This window comes from Cygnus olor, chromosome 21, assembly GCF_009769625.2.
Source record: "Cygnus olor isolate bCygOlo1 chromosome 21, bCygOlo1.pri.v2, whole genome shotgun sequence".
NCBI lineage: Eukaryota > Metazoa > Chordata > Aves > Anseriformes > Anatidae > Cygnus > Cygnus olor.
In genome coordinates, this window is record NC_049189.1 from 760,330 (window position 1) to 773,081 (window position 12,752).

Consider the following 12,752-nt stretch of genomic DNA (forward strand, 5'->3'; position numbering starts at 1 on the left):
TCCCCTTTCTCCCTGCAGGGTCGGCACGAGCAGCGCCTGCAGCACTTGCGGGACCTGCAGGTGATCAGCGCCTACCGGGAGCGTACCAAGAGCGAGAGCATCACCCAGATGCTCAGCCAGGCCATCACCGCCACCCACACTGTCTATGCCGTGCTGGGGACGGCTGAGTTCTTCGAGTTTGCTCTGAAGAACCCCTACAGTGTCCAGCACACGGTGACGATCGAGTTCGACCACCCCGAGCTCAGGTAGGGGACAAAAGCCATCCCCCTGTGTGTGCTCACAGTGCCTGAGCTGGGGTCTGTCCCCGCTGGCTGGGGGTCTGTTCTCACAGTCCCCTCCCCAGTTTGGTGCTGGATTCCCCTCCTGCCATACATCTGGAGCAGAGGGATGAGGGGGTGGCACCCACTCCCATCCAGCTCTCACCGACAGCTCTGCCTCTCGCTCCTCCAGTGTCATACTGGACGCAAGGGAGTGGCGGCACTTCAAGGAGCTGACGAAGGTGGCTACACCGCTGGAAGAGGACATGTTCCACCTTCGTGATGACCTTAGGCCCCAGGTCTACCTGCGTCCCAAGGAGACGGTCCACATCCCATTCAGATACCAGACGTTCTCGGCAGAGCCGGCTGTCGCAGCGGTGCCGGTATGCTGGGAGCTCTGCTGTGCTCAGGACCACTGCGTGCCCAGAGAGCAGAGTGAAGGGAGGCTCCCTGCAGGGCTAACCATCGTGCCAGCTGGCTGTAGTGCCCTGCCTCTTTTACTCCCGTTTTGTGCTGTTTCTGGTAGGAAGCGAAGAATTGTATCCTTAATTGTTTCCCTCTGCTTTATTTTCTTACGTAGTGTAGGCCTGTTCTGGCTGCGTGGTAGAATTGCCAAGGAAATATTGATTACGTGTAGTGGGGCTTCATCCTGAGACAAACTGCCCTGTGTCCTGCAGGGGCCGGCGGGGCTGAGCGCCGGGGATGATGCAGCCACCACCTCCTGGCAGCCTGGGGCCATGCAGACGAAGCACATCCAGGTGGGAAGCAGGGGAACTTCGGGGTGTTGGCTGCCACAGCCTGGGAGCCGCGGAGGAGCGGCGCTGAGCCCTGGGAGGTATTTCCTTGCCTGCTGCTGAGCTGCTTCTCCCTTGGCAGGTCACCTTCCGCGTGAGCGGGGGGAAGCCCATCGCGCTGCTGCGGGTGAAGGTGGAACCCCGTCCCCACGTGGTGGACCAGACCTTCAGGTTCTACCACCCCGAGCTCACCTTCCTGAAGAAGGCCATCCGGTTGCCGCCCTGGCACACGCTGCCAGGTGACGCCTGTCCTACTGGGGGGACCGGGCTGTGCGGGGCTGGGGCTTGGAGCCTCTGTGGGAGGAGGGAATTAACCCAATTAGTGAGCCGTCGTTAATATGCAGGGCTCTGTTACCAGGAAGCCTTCTTGGAAGTGCGGGTGGCATCCAAGAGCAGATTTCTACCATCAGACAGTTTCTCTGCTTCCTTATGTCTTCAAGGCCTTTCATGATTTTTGTTGTGGCCTTGGGCTCCCCTGCTTGGTTTTTATCCATCTGCTTCTGTTGATTTATGCTTTGTTGAACCAGCGTGACCCAGTAGTTCTCTGGTAGCGTAACATAAGGGATTCTAGCTTACAGCTGCATGATAGTGTAGAGTAAAACATAAACAGAGGAAATGCTAAATATTGTTTCATCTGTGTCTTTCTCCTTCACAGGCGCTCCGGCAGGGATGCCGGGTGGGGAGCCGGAGATGTATGTTCGCTGCAGTGACCCTAACATAATTTGTGAAACCAAAAATATGGTACCAGTTACACTTAGACATCAGTTTGTCTTTTGTATCCTTCTGCTGTGGTTTGTTGTTTTAATCAGCAGATAAATGCCTTGCACCCATGGCAGCATTTCGATTTATCAGTCTATAGTAATGAAATACTGGCAGTGATTAAGCTGGAATTGCCCTTTATTCCCAATTAAAATGAGCTGCATTGTTTTTGCAGCTGAAGCCTAATGTTGTACCTTATCACATCATGCAGCAGCCTGTACTAGCTTGTCCTTTGGAGGAAATACTAAACAATTCAAAACACTGGTGAAAAAGAAGTCTTCTGTCAAGGTGCTAGGTAGACATTTTCCCCTCTACTTTGGAGCATCCACACCTGCTGGCAGGCACGAGGTGCACTAGCAGTGTGTCTGCTGCGTGTGGGCAGCGAAGTTGCTGTCCGGCACTGGGCCACGTTTTCCTCCGATGCTTGGTGGAAAGGGGGATATCATGGGAGATGTCTGTATACATACAGTACCTGATGACTACCTTCTGGTATGTTCCTGTAGAGCAAATATTTCAAGACTAGTTCCAGCCCCTCTCCCTCCTGGGCTGGTGCAGACACTGAAAATCAATGCTGGTGATTTCCTTCCTTCGTTACTCTTTGGCTCAAGCCCTAGAAGTTCTTCACCCAGAACTCACACTGTGGTCCTCCCAAGAGCTGCTTTTGTTTTGCAGTTTCTAGCAAAGGTTTGAAGTTTGCAGGGCTTTCTTTTCTGCTGGTTGAGATAGAAATGAAAAAATAAACATGTGCGTATAAATGCAGATGGTAGTGGAGGGTAGTTGCTAATTGCTAGTGCAGGAATATGTTTGTGTAGTAATTGGATTATGGCTTGTTAGAAAACTTGGGGAAAATTTGCCAAAATTTGATTACAGGTGCAGACCTGGAATGCAATAGTCATTTGTATCCTCTTTTGTAATTAAAAATACTGGAAGAGCTCAACCAAGCTGTATAATAATGTAATAACATAGGTTTTAACTAGATCCTGAAAGCATCTGCTTTTGTAAGTGGGTTGGTAGTGGTTTTTTTTCCCTTAATGGAAAGGAAACCCTGGAGTCCTCATTAGCTGGTTTGATCTCTAGGTTAACTATTCTAACGATGCTCTGATTTCTGTATGCAGGGTCCCGGGGAACCACAGGACGTCTTCTTAAAAGTAGCTGGAGGACCAAGCCCACAGATCAAAAAATTCTTTGTTGCTATTTATACGTAAGTAGCAGAACCCAAAAAGGCAGAAGGAAACCCAGAGCACATGGCAGAGCAGGAGGGGTGTTCGTGCAGAGGTTTTCTTGCTCACTGTTCCCAGGCCCAACTTGCTTCCCTGACCAGCAGAGAGCTGGGCAGGAGGCATCCTGAAATACTTGTTTGCAGTTTATGGCTTTAATCTTTCTCTAAATAAGCTGTCTCCCATGGCTAGACCATTTGATGTGTGCAAGCTAATTCATTATCTCTGCATTAAATGTTAGTGTCGCATTAGCTTTAGGAAGGGGTAAGACAAATTCTTCTGAAGACGCTGGCCCAGAGTTGGGTGTTGGCTTGGGGTAACGACGCTTGTCCCAGCAGAACCGTTTTGTGTTCAGTCCCACTGCTGTTTTGTTGCTCCCACCTCTGAGTGCTGCTCTGGTGTCGCCGCTGCAGGGACGCCTGGCTGGCCGCGCCGCTGCGCATCTGGCAGTTCTACCTGCACTCCCTGCAGCGCCTGGACGTCAGCTGCACCGCCGGGCAGCTCGCCCGCCTCGCCCTGCCCCTGCGCGGCACGCGGGCCCTCCGGAAGGTGAAGGCATTCTCCTCGCATCCCCACGAGCTGAAGGTAACCCGGCTGCTGCCCTGGGCACCGTGCCGTGGGGGCAAGGCTTCTTGTCTGGGCTGAGGGGCTGTGAAATCCCACACGGCTCTGACGGGCGGTGGACTTGGCTGACAATCCCGGTGAAATAACCTCTCGGAAATGAAATGCATCCCGTTTGGAAATAGGAACAATTTCCTGCCAGAGTGTATTGGTGATAATTACCTTTTGATTAAAGCTGCCATGTGTAGGATCATTGGTACAAAGCCCCAGAGGGCAAACTATCTGCATTAATGAGACTATCTGAAGACTAATAATTTCTTTAGAATTCATTTAGTTATAATTGAAAATGTGAATAATAAAAGGAACAAAAACTCCATTACTGTCCCATAAACAAAAGAAACAATCTCGACTCCTGAAGTCTGAAAAAAGGAATGAGTCCTGTAGAGCTGGGAAGGAGTTTATTCACCATAGGCATTTCTTGTCTGTCTTCTTTCATGATTTAGAAATCTGCTAGTAGCCTAAAAAGTGTCACTTACTTTAATATGTCAGTCTTTTTGCTGTCTCAAGCAGGAAGCTCCAGCAACGAACATAGCCTGTCCTTCCCTCTGAGCAAGCCAGGCAGTTTGCTAATGCATATTGTACTGATAGCTCTCGCAGAAAAGTTTTTTAAGCAGTGGTAGGATTTTTACAAAGACTGATTATAAAAGGATGAGTATAACCCAGGGACCCTTGGCAGGCTTTCACATACCTCCCTTTGAAAGGGAGGAAGCATCAGAAACATCATGGTACATAACATGCAGGAAAAACAAAATCCACGAGGTCGGGGACTGCCTGCGCCTTGTGTTATGCTGACACTGCACGCTGGCTGTGCTGATGGCAGTGCATTTGATCCTGCAGCAACATCCAAAAGCAAGCAGTGAGGGTGAGGAAAGGTCCAGCTGCTGGAACAGTCACTGTTAACACCCATTTGAATGAGCGAAGTGCAGGTTGGTGCTGGTACAGAGACTGTAACACAGCCAGTCCCAGTTTATTAGTGTAGGTGGGATTAAATATTTGTGTCAGAGGTGCACTTTTTTTAAAGTGTAATCAAATCTAATTTGTATTCCCGACTGGATGTTATGGAGGTGCAGATTTGCTCCCAGTTGTTGCTTGCCAAGGGGTGACAGCCTGTTTTTCTAAAATGTTCCTGTGATGATCTGCATCCAAGTTTATCTTAATTTATTCCTCTGCTGCCTCTCAGGCAGGGGGTTTCCAAGGATGCTGGAGATAGCTGTGAGCAAAGCATCCCTGATGCCATCTCTTCTCATCTAGGACATCCTCTACTTTATTTTTTATGACATAGAGCATTATGAACCTGAGGTCTGAGATGCTGGTGGGACCTTCTGATTGTTCCTGTTGTGAGTGACAGACAGAGGGCCACTGCCAGCCTAAAAAGATGTTTGGCCACTGAGTTCTGTTGCTGCTCCATGGTATTTGTTTTCTGCAGGTGGATCCTGAAGGAGTGTTTGTTCTGCCCCCGAATGGTGTCCTGGACCTGTATGTTGGCGTGAGGCCTCGGAGGGCTGGCAGCAGGTTCATCTACCTCAACCTGGTGGACGTGGAGTACCACCAGCTGGTGTCCTCCTGGCTGGTCTGCGTCTCCTGTAGGCAGCCTCTCATTTCTAAGGTACGGCAACTCTTGCAATGGACTGAGAGCCCAGCTGTGGACTGGAGGTCTCCATCCTGCCAATAATCTGGGGCTGTCTGCAACTTAATACTTTATTTACAACTATTTTTTTTGGTTCTTGTCACCCTGGCATCTGCTTTTTCCTTCTTGTGTAAGGAAGGGCGTATGCCAGGTGCTGGGAAGCAGTCCTGTGGTGTTACTGATCCCTGGGTGAGTGCTTGGTCTTCTTGCAGACACTTCCATTATTTTGAACTGTCATGGGCAAGGATCATAAAGCCAATTTTTTAAGAATTACTGACAGATTAGAGATTAACTGTCTTCTGAGTTACTCCTAAAGCAGCATTGCAGAATAACTCTGGAGCACTTGTCTTTACCTGCCAGAATTGCAAGAACGTGGTATTTCTGAACCCAGGCAAGAAACACTGACCTCTGGTAGAGCCAGAGGAGTGGCTGTGAAGAGGAGGATTTCCTTTTCTGTATGAACTCTACCCATTCTTCCTGTTACTATTTCTATCTCCCCATTTCACTAAGGCACTGGAGCACACATTTAGCCCTCCAGTGCTTGAATAATCTCACTGAAGACCATCATAAAATATCTGTCAGACTGTTTTGAAGGTAATTCCATGCTGAGGAATGTCAACTCTGAAGTATACCCAGTTGTGAAATTAAAGTTACAGCATGCTGCTTTCTATTAGCACTGTGCTGGCTTAGGACTTTGCTCAAAGATAGAAAATTAGATTTCCTAGTTAATGTGTTCATTTAAAAAATGTTTTCCTGGAACACTGTACTGGGGGAAGTTAAGATAAGCATTTAAACTGATGCTGTGCTGCCCCTGATGAGTGCCAGCCCCTCTCCCTGTGCTCTGTCATGTTATCAGTATTAGCACTATGGCTATCCCTGTGGAAATAAATTAATTAGTTGGAGAATTAGTTGGCCAGTTGCAGCTGCTCCCCTGGCCCTTTGTCACTCAGTCTCATAATTATTTCGGCGCATGTGGTGATGCAAACTGCAACTTGAAGAGGATGCTTTCACTCAGAGCTTGTTCCATTTTTTCCTGATGGTGGAGATCAAATGTTACATGTAGAAGGGGAGAGGAAGAGAGGACGCAGGGCAGTGTGTCCCCCTGGGGTCTCTGTGTTGGCAGCTCTGGGTGCTGCTGCAGGTGTCCTTGGAGTGGGTCTGTGCAGGGTCATGCTGGCTGCGGCCCCGCTGTGCCCACCTAGGCTGGGCAGCCCCAGCGCTGTCCTTCCATGAACAAAGCAGCCCGGCCTGGGTGCTGGGTAGCTCCTGTGGGGGGCCTGGCAAAGTGGCCCAGGACCCTGTGCCTATGTCCTGCTTTGTTTCATGCTCCAAGAACCGAAATCAGCGAAGGAAGTGATTCTTTGCGTTCTGCTTCTGTGAGATCCCGCTCGTATCCTCCGCTGTGGTTAGTGTCGCGTGGTGCTGATGCCTCTGTGTGTCCTGTTCTGTGCTCCTACAGGCGTTTGAGATAACGCTCCCTGCGGGCGGCGGGAGGGGCTCCAACAAGCGCATCACCTACACCAACCCCTACCCCACTCGGAGGGTGTACTTCCTGGGCACCAGCCGCCCCGACCTGCTGCAGTTCAAGGAGGATTCCTTCGAGGTACTGAACTGCTGCATCCCCTCCTGTGAAACCCCTGGACAAGGTCCCCTCCTGTGCCGGGGCAGCTGCAGGGCTCGCTGGTGAAGGAGGCAGAGGAAGGCGCCCTGTGGGAAGGGGCACCCACGGGGTGCACAGCTCTGCAGGAGGGGAGGGGGGGCCTGTTTGGGCCAGCACCGAGGGCTGGGGCTGGCTGCATGGGTGTGTTTGTGTGGTTCTGCTGACGTGGTGGGGACAGGCACGTCAAGGAGGCAGTGCTCAGGTTGCCTTCCCTTCTCCCATGTGCTTTTCCGCAGGTTGCTGGCGGGGAGGTGTACACTATTGGCTTGCGGTTCGCCCCGAGCCAGAGCACAGGTGAGGAGGAGATCCTGATCCACATCAATGACCACGAAGACAAGAACGAGGAGACCTTCTGTGTGAAGGTTGTGTACCAGTGAGACTGGGCAGGGCGCTGCTCCAGCAGTGCAGCAACTTCCATGGCATCTGCCGCACCACCCCAGCAGCACCAGTCCGTCTCATCTGTGCCTCCTCCAGTTCTGAATCCTCCTCGACCACGTTGTCTGCAAATGGGCGGTGTGCTGGACTCCTCAGCGAGCCCAGCCCTGTGCAGGAACCCATGCTCCCTGGTTCTCACCTCACCACTGGTGAGCTGTGAGGTCTCACTTGCCTTATAGTGAGTGCTGGTGGTAGTCCTGGCTGCCCTCCGTCAGCTCGAAATGGGGGGATGAATGTTTTTGCTACTGTGTCACAACTGCAGAAGAATGTCTTTATTTTTGTTTAGCGTTATATATTTCAGGCGTTTGATTTTTTTTAACAAAGTTTGCATATCTGAGTGCAGAATATTTTTAAAATATTTACTGTGCACTGAACTTTGTACAAACGGAAACAATTTTCTGGAGTTTTAAGTACTTTTTACTTGTTCTAGATCAATTAAACTTGCTGCACAGACCTGACAGCATTGTGGCATTTCCTTCTGCTGGAGGTCAGAACCCTTCCAGTCCCTTTCCAGTAGCTGCTGATGTGAGCACCGGGCTCGCCTTGCATGTGGCGTGCGCTGCTGGCTGCACCTCGGTGGGGAGTGCTCGGGGTCCCCTGCCTTCCTCCCGCTGCCCGCACGGTGCCGGTGCCAGCCCCTTCTGCACGCCTGGGTCAGGGCTGAGCCTTCAGCAGCGGGGTGAGGAGGGGCTGAGGGGCAGCCGTGGGCTCTCTGCTGCAGCAGCAGCGCTGTACCCAGACATGTGAGTCCTGGCAATTATGGGAGAATAACACATGCGCTGGCACATCTTGGGCTGAGGAATGATGGCTCTCTCCCAATATGTTTTAATCTTGTTTGCTAGGTACTTAAAAGCTCCCACTATTCCTCACTAGTTTATACTGCATTTATTTCTGTTAAGTCATAGTCATTAGTACTCAGAAAACATCCAGTGCTACCTAATTTTCTGATCACTCCATTTTCGTTAATGGATTAGAAGGAAATGGCTGAAACGCATCCTGCTGATTGTGAGTCTGGCAGGATTTTAATTTATTGGCCCCTTTTTACAGCACTGACTTGTGTTTGGCCTTGACATATAACTATTGGAAATCCACAGCAAATTTTACTGAGAAGATTCATTATAGTCACTCCGTGGAAGAAAAAAAGAGGCGAGAACAAAGGCAGATGAGCAAGGGAGACAGGGAGAGGTCTCAGGTGGGGGTGGCTGGGGCCTCCAGGCTGCTGCCCTGTGATCTTTCACCATAAATGTCTTAGTACCTCGCTCTTTTTGCAGAAATAAATTTCCTCAGCCAGATCTGACTTGGTTGTTGAATACTTCAATTAGATCATGCCACTGGGAGCAGAAGGCGCTCGAGCACGAGACCGGAGCGGTACAGGGGCCTGGGCTGAACCACTCATGTTCCTGCACGGCCATGGAAGACAGCCTGTGAAATCCCAAACAAAAACCATGCAGGATAGCTCACTGGCTTTCCAGTTCAGTTTTGGGTATCTTGTGATTTCTAGCAAAGGATCAGTGATACAGTATTCTGCTGTTTACTTCCCTGACAGTTATTTGGGAGGTTTTCAGTATCTGGAACACCTGCCCCGTCTGCAAATGCTGGATAAGCATGTGTTTGCTGGAGGGCAGGCTCATGTTGCAGCTTAAATCCCTGTTTGATTAAGGCTTTGCCTGTTGCATTTTCACCAGCTGGTCGTGACCAGCTACCAACATCCTCTCTTCTTCGTGTCCCTCTGCTGTGGCTGCTGGTGGCAGGCAGGGTCCTCACGAGTGACTGCTGACCCGGAGAGATTTATGTGCACGTGGAAGCCGTGTGGCTGTTCCTTACGGGGTATTAGGCTGATGAATTGGTAGCCCCAATTAAGTCATGTGCTGAGTTACTCTGCCTCCCTAGGACTGATCGGAAATGACAGCTAATATTTTAAAAATTATTACACTGTCTACAGCGCAGAGAGGCCCCTAAGTTGGGTTATTAAAGTAGATTAGGTGAATAATTTTCATTACGTTTTCGTATAATAATATTTCTTAAGGATTATGAATGAGTCGGTGCTTTATCCTTGGCTGCTGCAGACAAGGAAGCTCCTTAGGTGTATTAAGCACCGCACGTTTATAGCGGTGAGTAAATTATTTGCTGGTAGGAAGGCGAATGCCAACGCAGAGATTTGAGCTAAACTGGCGGCTCAGCAGTCACACAGTGATGGAATGCGATCGGGCGCCGCTCTGCAGCTCTTGCTGGCAGATGTAATTAAGATACGTGGTGCCTGCCCACGGGCAGCGTTAGGACCAGAGGTGTGGGCAGGGCTGCCTGGCCTTCTGTCCGTCCGTCTGCCTGGCTCGTATGCAGCTGGGCACGCTGCATCTCGCTGCTTTTGTGCAAGCTTCCTTTTAGCCGGGGTGCTAATTATCCCGAGCTGACGGGCAGGTATTAATCCAAGGAGGGTGTTTTACCAAAGGCCAGGCAGCACGCTGGTAGCGCTCTCTCTAACTTGCAGCACTGTTTAAGGAGGCCACTTGTCTGCAGAGCAAGAAATCATCCCTCTTTAATGGCAGACGGGTACGTTGGGAGCCGCTGCGCAGAGCGGCGTGCCCGCAGTGACGAGCCTGGCCCGCGCTGTCTCCCTCCCGTCCGGGCTAGATTAATGCTAATGGCTTTGTTGCAGATGACGAAGCAGTAATGAGATTACTGAATTATTTACACGTGCTTCTATCTTTAGCAGCGCGGTTTAAAGGTGAGCGGGGGAAGCAGCGGGGCTGGCGTGGTTCCAGCTCTGCCCCACACACCAAGGGTCTGTGCCCCCCTCTGGGGAAGTAGCGGGGGGTGCGTGCAGGGAAGAAGAGGAGCAGGAAGGAAAGGGAAGGGGGTGAGAGGGGCAGGCGGTGCCCCCGGCCACGGTGCCCCTCTCGCGGGGTGCTGCGGTGCAGTCGTTGCACCAAGTTGGTACGTGCGGTGATGGTTCCCCTCACTGCGGCTCTGCTTCCTGACAGTAACTGTAAAGACTTTGGGTTGTCTGTAGGTAATTCGGCACTGTCAGAACATCCCCTTAATAGCGATCAGATGGAAGCCCTCAGATTTATCTCACTTTGTTTCCAGCCCAGATCCAGGACATCTCGCAAAGCTTTGGGGTTTCCTGCTGCCCCACATGTCCAGTGAGGGGATGCAGATGAAAACCAAGTTCCCCTTTCCAGCCCAGAATACATTTCTTATGGCAAGCGAAGTACCATAAATCTTTGTAGGACTTTAATGTACTCTGCTGCTGCCTATCAGTTTGTTCTCACTACATTAGCTTTAATTAAGCAATGTACTTTCTTTGAACTTAAACCTGGGCCGAGCTGCCTGGCGGGTTTCATTTAAGGGCACCAAAGTGGGGCAGTTCCAGGGCTGGTGCCACAGAGACCCTCCTTCGGGCCCTGAGGAGGCTGAGAGCCTCGGCCCGAGGCTGCGGGAGGAGCAGGAGGAGCTCTCAGCACCCGCTGCGGGTGCCTGTGCTCTCTGGGGCAATGGCAGGGGAGGAACGATTGTGCTGCTTTTGTTCGTGCTTGCTAATGAAGTTGTCCCCGTTAATGACAATAAACTCATATCACCGTGCACTTAACATGCAACTTGTTATTCTCTTCCTATTTCATTCATGTCAGGAAGAAAATTGGATTTCAGTAATGACATAATTAATTCACCCTAAAAATCTCGGCTCGCGTCTCATCACTGAGACACGCAGGGAAGAAACAATTGGGAAATACTTCCTTGGTCTTCGCTCCTGTGACCGCTGTGCCCTCTCCAGGGTACGCAGGAGCCCCCTGGGGGACCCGAGCATCGCTGGCTTTGCCTCTCGGCTGCCGGGACCTGGGCAGGCTCAGTCAGGCGAGGGGCATCTCCAGGAAAAGACCTCATGCGCCCATGCCTTGGTGTTTGGCACTGCAGCATCTATTAACTGGGTACAACGGCACGCCTGGTTCAGCAGGCTGCTGCCATCCCTGCTCCCAGCCCGGGCGTGCGCTGCGTGGCAGCTGCGGTGGGACAGGTGATGAGCGATCACGCTGGTGAATCAAAATGCTGATGGGCTGAGGCTTTGCGAGGCCTCTCCGTGTGGCATGCAGGGAACATATGCTCAGAGAAACCTTGTAAACCGCTGCCTTTTCCTGCTGCTCCTTCGGCGCTTTGTTGCAGCCAGTCCTCCCGCAGCCTCGCAGCGCGGATGTTTCTTGAGGAATGTAAATTGGAGGCTCCGGAGCCGCTCTTTAATTGAGCTAATTTTATAGGGGTCACGCAAAGGTTGCCGAATTGACTAGAAGTGAAAGAAGGAACTCTCTGAGTCTCTGCCAGGTACTTAATCCAGCCTTTGAAGGCTTCGCATGTCTCATTTTGATTCTGCTTATGCCCTTGCCTCCCTGTGTGGCTGCATCCTGGCTGGGTGCTTAGAAGATGCCCTGAAGCATCCAGCACGGGACCGGAAGGCACTGAGCAAACCTTTCCCATAAAATACTGAAATGTCTGGGAAACACGGGGAAGAGCAGCTTCAATGAGAGAAGACAGCTTGCAGGGACAGCCGCTGGTGTGAGGTTTCTTCTTGCTGCGAGGCAGCTTCCAAGGATGAGGGCGGTGGCAGAGGAGCAGCGGCAGCGCTGCGGTGACGTGCTGGTGATGCATCAACGGCAGCTCGTGGCGGCCCGAACTTTTCAAACATATCTGTGGTGTAGGAGCGGGTGCTGCCAGAAATCCCGTTCTGATGATTGTATGCAGGCAATGTCACGTTTAAATCTAATTCATTTTTTTTTCATCAGGCGCATCCCTTCAAGTGTGGAAAGGCTCTGTTAATTATTTACATTTGGCTCATATTTCTGCCTGTCTGCATTTCTTGTGGCCACCAAGATCTGGAAAAAAGTACAGGAAAAAAGGAACTATCCAAAGTCTAACAAAAGGCAGAATAAAGAGGACAATCCTACACAATGATCCCCTTCCCTCATCTTTTGCAGGCAGTTTGCCAGTCTTGAGAGAGTTCGCTGGAAAACTCATCAAAATTCACTCGCTTCCCTAGACGGGACTTAGCTGCACCTCACTGCTGAGATGCTTGAACTTTACTTATCACCCAGAGCAAATAATCCATCAGGGACTATCTTTGGAACCCAAAAATGTCGACTTCTGGCACATGAACAAGCAAAATCTCTGCTTGCACCCAGCTGGCTCCTCGTGCTGGTGACGCGCTTGCTCCCCGTCCAGCAGCGCCGTGGTCCCAGCCGGGCTGGGGGCAGCGCTGGGCTGTGGCTTTGTAGCATTGGGTTTTCCACTGGGCACCTCTCCCTGACCTACGCCACCCATACCATCTTAAAAATAAAAACCTCGCTTGTGCCTAGCACTTCTGTGAGCTGTAATTAATCACTGTGTGGACAAGCA

The 12,752-nt window shown here is 51.1% G+C and overlaps 1 protein-coding gene across 5 annotated transcripts in view; it reads left to right on the plus strand.

Moving 5' to 3' along the window:
* NPHP4 (nephrocystin 4) overlaps positions 1-7,823 on the plus strand; it is a 32,654-nt gene extending 24,831 nt beyond the window's left edge. For all 5 annotated transcript variants that reach the window (XM_040533564.1, XM_040533565.1, XM_040533566.1 and 2 more), the window contains 10 exons: positions 19-245; positions 451-640; positions 935-1,015; positions 1,134-1,290; positions 1,707-1,792; positions 2,926-3,011; positions 3,441-3,612; positions 5,075-5,254; positions 6,735-6,878; positions 7,172-7,823. In XM_040533564.1, the coding sequence (XP_040389498.1) occupies positions 19-245; positions 451-640; positions 935-1,015; positions 1,134-1,290; positions 1,707-1,792; positions 2,926-3,011; positions 3,441-3,612; positions 5,075-5,254; positions 6,735-6,878; positions 7,172-7,312 (1,464 nt within the window). In that variant the 3' untranslated portion in view covers positions 7,313-7,823. The remainder of the gene's footprint in view (positions 1-18; positions 246-450; positions 641-934; positions 1,016-1,133; positions 1,291-1,706; positions 1,793-2,925; positions 3,012-3,440; positions 3,613-5,074; positions 5,255-6,734; positions 6,879-7,171) is intronic.
* Positions 7,824-12,752: the final 4,929 nt, after the last annotated feature.